Here is an 8,022-nt window from a genome sequence, read left to right as displayed (position 1 = left end):
GCTAGCCCCACCCCACCCCATACCAGCCTGGTCTACAGAGTGAGTTCAATGATAGCCAGGGATACACAGAGAAAGCCTGTCTCGAAAAGACAAACAAGAAGAGCTACCACGTGGCACTGGAGGGATGGCTCAGTGGTTAGGAGCACTTCCTGCTTCACGGAGGACCTAGGTTCAGTTCCAGCACTCAGGTGTGAGGCCAGTTTGGGCTACCATATCAAGGTCCAGGCTAGCCCATGTCTCAAAAATCCCCAACAAGGGCTAGAACACTGGCTGCTCTTGCAGAGGACGTGGGTTCAGGCCCCAGCAGCCACATGGTAGCTCACACTATCTGTGACTCCAGTTCCTGGGGATCCAACTACCTCTTCCAGCTTTCAAAGGCACCAGCATACAAATGGTGCACAGGCATGCATTCAGGCAAGCAGCCGTACAAGCAAACAAATAAACAAAGTGATGGTTTCCATGAGCATGTTCCATGAGCATGGCCCCCATATGCTCATATGTTTGAGTGCTTGGTCCCCAGCTAGTGGAACTGTGTGGGAAGGGTTAGGAGGTGTGGCCTGGTTGGAGGAGGTGTGTCACTGGGGATGGGCTTTGAGATTTCAAAAGCCCACACCACTCCCAGTTAGCAAGCTCTCTGTCTGTCTGTCTGTCTGTCTGTCTGTCTGTCTGTCTGTCTCTCTGCCTCCTGCTTGTGGCTGAGATGTGAGCTCTCAGCTACTGCTCCAGCGCCATACCTGCCTGCCAGCTTGCTAGCTGCACTCGTGCCATGATTGTTATGGCCCCCAACATACTCTTTCTTTTTTAAGTCGCCTTGGTCATGGTGCTTGGACCAACACACACAGATCAATACTCCCCAACCAAAGTGACCCTGAGATCCTGAGCAGAACTTGCACCGTACCCCAAGTGCCCCCGTCAGCTCACTAATTGTCTTATTGGACGGACTGGCTGGTGGAGCTTGGGGGGTGGGGCGCTGTTGGGAAGATTTTTAAGTCAAAGTCTGTCTGTCTGTCAGTCCATCCCATCTAATACCCCATCCTGTGCCTTTTCCTGCCCCCAGCTAGACACCAAACCCAGGACCTCACTCTTTTTTTTTTTTTTTTTTAAGATTTATTTATTATATGTAAGTACACTGTAGCTGTCTTCAGACACTCCAGAAGAGGGCATCAGTTCTTGTTATGGATGGTTGTGAGCCACCATGTGGTTGCTGGGATTTGAACTCCGGACCTTCTGAAGAGCAGTCAGGTGCTCTTACCCACTGAGCCCTCTCTCCAGCCCAGGACCTCATTCTTAGGCGAACATTGCTCTACTACTAAGCTCAACCACAAATTCTAAAGCTAGAGGTGGAGACTGATTACTCAGAGGTCACAGGTGACCTGGGCCCAGGCAGGGTGGGAAGCAGAGCAGCTGGAAGAGTCGGGAAGCGATCAGGCCTGGGTGCCATCCATCCATGGGGGGCGGGGGGGCACTGAGAGATGTGGTTGGGGAGAGGAGGACCAGAGAGAGAACCAGCCCAGCCCCTGGTTGTTACAACCAAAAGCCCCAACTTTGTGTGGACTGCTGCTCCCCTGACCTTTCCTTGACCCTGGGCAGGAAGAGAGCACGGGCATCTCTCATAGTAAGCATCCTTTTGAGTTTTTGGCCTCTTACCGCGTCTGCTTTTGTTCCAGCTTAGAAAGCCCACAGGTCTCGTCTACACTCATCCCTCCGTCTGCCCAAACCTCAGCTCCTGGGAGGACGGATGGCTTCCGGGTATTGGCAAATCAACTTGTACTAAAGTGTGAATGTCTGATGGAAAGCCCTAGTACAGAGCCAGACACAAAAAATAGGAGAGAAATAAGGTAAGGGGAGGGCTGGAGAGGTGGCTCAGCGGTCCTTCTAGAGGTCCTGAGTTCAATTCCCAGCAACCACATGGTGGCTCACAGCCATCTGTAATGGGATCTGATGGCCTCTTCTGGTGTGTCTGAAGGCAACTACAGCACACTCATATACTTTAAATAATTAAATAAGTAAATAAATAAATAGTATCTTTAAAAAAAAAAAAAGGATAAGGGAAGCAGACCTGAGCGAGCCTGAGCTAGCCCAAAATTGGCTGGGTAACCTTGGCATGTTCCTTCTAACTCTGGGCTCCATCTCCGTGACAAGGAAGCCCTTCTCCTGGTGTACTCAAAAACCTAAGGGACTCAGCTTGCAGTAGCCAGATTCAGACCCCAAGTCATTTTACGCCTTTCCAATGCTTCCCTGAGATCCAGGCCTGTCCCGAACCTCTATGGTTGCTGGGGACAGGGGCTACTCTCCCCGCTATTAAGTTGCTGCCCCCCCAGACTATAGTGTCCATCCCAGTTGCAGCCCTGGTGGGAAGCCGGCAGGGATGTCCAGGTGGAACCTTCATCCCGTAAACCCCGAAGAGGGAAGGGGCCTCAGACAGCTGCTGCCCCCATCTCAGGCCTGAAGGAAGGGTGTGTGGGGGACTCCAGGGGTGTGAGGTAGGTGGGGTAGGAGGCCTTTGGGGTCTTTAAGTAAATATTGAAAGACCCCAAGGATTTTGGAAAGTGGGGTGACCTAAGAGCTGGCCATGAGGGCTTGGGACCCCGGACTGAGGGCCTGCTGGGAGACTGTACTGTATGAGGTGTGCCGAGTAGGTGGAGCTAAGTATAGCTATTGTTCATGCTGCTCCAGGAAGCCCTGGGGACCTGGCTTCTCATCCAGGTGACTGGCCAGGTGTCTTCTTATCAATGAAATGAGTTTGCTATTTGGGTCACAAGTAATTAGCATCTTATCAGTGCTCCAGGCCCCATTCAATCTGGACACTCTAGGTTGGGTAGCCAGTCAGTCGGCCAGTGAAGTCTCTCTGGGGTGAAGCAGAGCAAGAATTTGACCGGGGCTGAACCAGAAGTGACCCTGAGCACATGCCTTGGTTCCTACATCACGCCTGTCAAACACCTACAGCATGGGAGTTTCAGGGAGCCAGTGTTTCTGTGGCCCTTGAGAGTGACCTCAGGTAGATGCTGGCCAGCATCCCTTGAGCCCCAGCAAGAAGTTAACAGGAAATGACAAAGGAGGGGGTGACCCTCCCTCACCAGAATTCCCCTGACAAGTTCTCTGCCTTGGTGAGTCCCTCCTTATGACAGACTCTGAGGGTAACAGTACCAGGGTGGGGTTCTGCCTGGTGGCACACTGGTCTTTGAGTGCCCACTCCCTCCTTGGGGGAGATGCCAAGCAGCCTAACTTGGTACAGAGACCCTGGTCACGGGTGAGCTTCCTCTGGGCTGCCTGGAGATTCTGGGAGGTGGGTAGGGCCTTTCCTCCCTGAGGTAAACAATCTGTTGTGTAAGTTCTCAGCTGGGAACCTGTGCTCCTCTGGGGTGGTGGAGAGGGCACTGTGAGGTTATGGCAGCAAGATGCTTGCACGCAGTTCAATGTGAGCTCCCAGCAGGGGAAGAACCAGGCCTGGGATCAAGAGACCTTCTGTGAGCTAGGCCAAGGTGCTTCTGGGTCCTTGGTTCCCGAATCTTATCTGCATCATGTGCCAGGATGGATGTCAAAGGGAGGGACCATGACCTCTAAGCTGACTTCTAAGATTTGACTCCCACTGGGCTCCTGTAAGTCAGCAACGATGGACGGGTCTGGACAGAGTTGGACCACACTGCTCAGTGTGGGAAGACAAGGCAAAAGGGAGCAGATCCAGTGAGAACACAGCCAGGTAACAATGCAAGTTTTAGAAATTATTAAGATTGAAATGAGACTCACTGTATAACCCTGGTTGGCTTAGAACTCTATGCAGACCAGGTTGACCTTAAAGTCACAGAGATCCACCCTCCTGCCTTCGGAGTGCTGGGATTAAAGGCCTGTGTCAGTACACCCAGCTCTGGCTGTTCCTGCAGAGGACAGGCTCCTAACTGTAACTCTAGGTCCAGGGCATCTGACGCCCCCTTCTGGTCTCCAAGGGCACCAGAGACACAAATTGTGAGCAGACACCCATATGTGTAAAGATTAAAACTAAATACTTCTAGGGGGCTGGAGAGATGGCTCAGCAGTTAAGAGCATTGACTGCTCTTCTAGAGGTCCTGAGTTCAATTCCCAGCAACCACATGGTGGCTCACAACCATCTGTAATGGGATCCGATGTCCTTTTCTGGCGTGCATGAAGACGGCGACAGTGTACTCATATACAAAAAGTAAACAAATCTTAAAAACAAACAAACAAAAAAAACAAAACCCCAAAAAACTATTTCTAAAAGTGGGCCAGCAAGTTGGCTCCGTGGGTAACGGCATTTGCCGCTAAGCCTGACAACTTTAGTTTAATCCCTAGGACCCACGTAGTGGGAGCAGAGAACAGAACTCCAGCAAGCTGTCCTGTGATCCACACAGCCTGGCCATACCTCAGACTGTGGAACTCTATGGCTTCCTCCTCCTTGTTCCATAGGAAGTGAAGGAGAGGGAAGTCCTGGTCTTTTGGACCATGGCCGACGGACTTTAATCCCACATGTTACTCAAGGCCGGGCCTCAGAGCCTCTAAGGGTCCTTCCTCCCCCAGGAAGGACCCTTCCTTGAGAGCAGACCCCAGGCCAGCACCAGGAGCCCTGGACATGGAAGAGGTGTCCCCTTCGTCCTGAGGACGGCAGGAAGAACTCAGGTGGCTACGAGTCAACTCTTAAATACGTAATTCCCATTTATTTAAAGTTCCGTCAGTCTGTATACACTATTTATATTAAAAACACGGGAAGCTGGGGCTCCTAGCAAAAATATACATTTCAGATTTGGAGACTTCAGACCCTGAGAGGAGCTGCATCCTCAGCACCAGACCTGGGCGGGGCTGGGCGGGTGGGGCGGGGCGGGTACTGCAGCTCCATTCTCAGCCTGGGCCCTACAGGGAACACCCCAAGACCTGATCAGTAGAGGTGGGGGGCAGGGAGTGTGCTAGTGGGGACTAATCTGGCAGCACGTCACTGTGTCGGCAGGAGCCGACCCTGGGTTGATCATCCGTGGGCCTAGAGGCAGGATTTGCCGGGCTGGGCGGAGTATGGGAGCGCCCAGCAAGCTTCAAGCCACCTGAAGCAGCAGATGGGAGCTGGTGAGCAGCCAGGCAAAAGAAGAGAAGGCCGCAGAGCTGCTGGTACGTGTGAGCGGCGGGAGGACAGGCTCAGAGGAGCCCGGCAACTCTGCCTGTGAGCTGGCAGGGGCGACCTGGTAGGATATCCATGCCTGCTCACGGATCACAGGGCCATAGCTGTACCACAGTGGCCTTGGGGAGGGCATGGGAGGAGCTCTGTGGTGACCAAGAGGTGAGCCAGTGTCATGGCTACACAGGGACAGCTGGGGAGGGGGGGACAGGTGTACCAGCATCTCCCAGGAGAAGACAGAACAGCTATGGTCCAGTTCCTGGTACTGGGATCTGCCAGTCTGGATGCTGCTACAGGGTGGAGGAGGGGTGCTGATGGAGGGTCTGTCCACTCGCTGTCTAGCTTCTGACCCTGGGACCTAAGTGTGCCGCTGCTCCTTCTGGCCTGTCTCTATCCCCTTCCCTTCAGTGGGACTGTTGAACCACATCTGGAGGGGACATCTGGAGGGGAAGCCGGCCAGCGAGAAGAAAGGAGGTGTCAGGGCGAGAGTGGTGTGCCTAGGGTTGAGAGCCTGGGAATATGGCTCCTGGCCCAGGCTCCCTGCCCACTCGCTCTCTGCAGGAGGAACCCTGTGGTGGTGACCACAGGCTGGGATGGATGGCAGTCGGTCCAGGCCAGGCTTCTTGGAAAGCCGGGCCCAGAGAGAGCGTAGTGTTTCTTTGGATGGCTCATGTCTTTGATGAGGAGAGAGAGGAGAGGCAGGCCTGGGCCAGCGCAGGCCCCACTGCTTCTAGGCTGCTGGTGAGAGTACCAACGGGCTGTCTGCCATGAGTGAGACAGATGTGATGACAGGCGCGGAGCGGGATGCTAGAGAAAGCAAGGTGGAGGAGCAAGGGCGCTGGGGAGACAGCAAGAACAGGAGGTGCTGAGGAGAGATGGGGCGCGGGGAGGGGGAGGGAGAGTCTGGGCCACGTGTGTGTCTGGAGTGTTGTGAGTAGGCTCTCACTGCTTGGACTGTGACCAGTGCCTGTGGGCTGCTCCTCTGACCAGTCCGAGGCTAGGCCCAGCGGAGCCTGAGGGGAGGCCTGGGCTGTGGCCTTAGTACATGTCCTTGTAGATTTCCTGGAGCAGGGGGTGCAGCAAGGTCTCACTCTCCGTCTTCTTTAGCCACTGCATCATCTGGGCATGCTCAGTGACCAGCTGCCGCAGGTCTGCCATCTTCTGCAGCAGCTTGGGGAAGAGGTACTGGCTGTCGGGGTGGTTGACCTGCAGGTGGAATTCTAGAGCCCGCAGAATGGTGTCCTGGATGGCTTCTACCTGGGGCACATTCATGAGGCCTGGCCGGTCTGTGGGGACACGGGGCATGAGTAGCATCTCAGACAGGGACCGCCTTGCTCTGTGGCTAGCCCCACCCCTGGGGACTCCATTCATCCTGTTTCTGAGCAGTTGTTTTTCCTGATCTACAGACAGGGCTGCGTGATTCCTGGCTATGACACTGGCCCCCGGATTCTGAGCCTGTCTCTGTGGGAGGACATCCTGGTGGCTCTGGGCTTCAGGATGCTGAAGCTGTGAGGACCAAATGAGTTAAAACTAGAATGGCTCTGGCCTGAGGTGAGTTCTATGCCTCTGTGGGGGAGCAGGCTTCCTTGTGTATTATACTGGGTTAGAAAAATATGGAAGTAACACAGAAATTTCTTTGCTACCCATAAATGGTGGATTTCTTCTCCCTGTGCCCCAGTACTAGGGATTGGACTCAGTGCCTCCCGCTTGCTACACAAGCATCCCACCATCCAGCTATAATCCCAGCAAGGCCAACTTCTCTGTACACCTCAGTCTGTCCAACCAGAAGTGGCTGGCTCTGCACATGTGCTCTGTGCTACACTGAGGTCAGGCTTGGTCCCCTGCAGTGAGACCCCGCCCCCTCACCTCCACACAGAATGATGGCTGCGATGAAAAGCGCCAGGTCGCTGTCATCGAGCTCTAGCGCATTGAACTTGACAGCAAACTCGAACTTGGGCTCAATGATGTCACTGAAGGGCTTGCGGAGACTGCGCAAGAACTCGTGGGTGACGAAGCCACTGCCGTTGGCCACCAGCAGCCCATCTTTGTTGACGATGGAGGCCAGCATGGCAAAGATGGCCTCGTGCACGCCGTACTTGAGGAGGGTCACCTGGTCGTTGAGGAAGAGGCTGCTGAAGTTGGGGATGTTCTTGGCGAACTCGGTGAGCTCGCGGACCGTCTCCACCGTGGTGGACTGACAGCGGTAGAACACGTGCACGCTGATCTCGTTGTAGGGCGGCAGCCCGTTCACCAGCTGTTTCCACACCAGGCCCTTCTCCGCCTGCCACAGTGTCTCGATGTCGTGGATGACAAAGGGCTGAAAACCAGGCCCATCAGAGGCCAGGCCTGGGGAAGGACAGGGACCCCCTGAACCCCACCTCATGGCTGGGCTGGCCAGTGACACTCACTGCGTTGTGGCTGGACTTGCCGGTGAGGATGCTCCGGGCCTTCTTTTTGGTCATGTTGAAGTTTTTCAGGTAGGCGTTGTAGATGTGCTTAGAGAAGGCCTTCAGGTCGGCCAGCTGGGGATTGTGCTGGCACCCCTCGCTGGCCGTCAGCCCCGCCACCAGCTTCCTCTTCTCGGCCTCCGGCATCCGTCCAAAGCGGATAGCTGCACAGGGGGTGGGGGCCAGTCATGGGGGGAGCCGGCCAGGGGCCAGCACCTCTCCTTCCCCCACTCCTCTCAGGTATGGAGATGAAGGGGATCATCCTTTAGAAGTCAGGGGCCCCCAGAGACCCCATAGTCAGCGGGGGAGCAACTCCCTGAGAGCCTTTGCTGACTCCGCCCGGGGCTGGCCAGGCATGGCAACTAGAAAGAGCCTGCGGTGACCAGGGCCACGCCTGAGCCCCAGCTTTTTACCTTTCCATATGGCTTTTTTTTTTTTTTTTTTTTTTTTTTTTTT

The 8,022-nt window shown here is 54.7% G+C and overlaps 1 protein-coding gene across 2 annotated transcripts in view; it reads right to left on the bottom strand.

Moving 5' to 3' along the window:
* Window positions 1-4,651: 4,651 nt before the first annotated feature.
* The window catches only part of Ppard (peroxisome proliferator activated receptor delta), a 66,180-nt gene continuing 62,809 nt past the window's right edge, over window positions 4,652-8,022 (bottom strand). The window contains exons 6-8 of one of the 2 annotated variants that reach the window (XM_021221167.2): window positions 7,528-7,730; window positions 6,986-7,436; window positions 4,652-6,405 (exon numbers count right to left, since the gene is read on the bottom strand). In XM_021221167.2, the coding sequence (XP_021076826.1) occupies window positions 6,158-6,405; window positions 6,986-7,436; window positions 7,528-7,730 (902 nt within the window). In that variant the 3' untranslated portion in view covers window positions 4,652-6,157. The remainder of the gene's footprint in view (window positions 6,406-6,985; window positions 7,437-7,527; window positions 7,731-8,022) is intronic. The other variant, XM_029533106.1, reaches the window with a different exon arrangement.

The sequence above is a fragment of the Mus pahari genome, chromosome 21 (genome assembly GCF_900095145.1).
Source record: "Mus pahari chromosome 21, PAHARI_EIJ_v1.1, whole genome shotgun sequence".
In the NCBI taxonomy this organism is placed as follows: Eukaryota; Metazoa; Chordata; class Mammalia; order Rodentia; family Muridae; genus Mus; species Mus pahari.
Note: the sequence above shows the minus strand (reverse complement) of the source record. Positions and strands in the feature narration are given on the sequence as shown.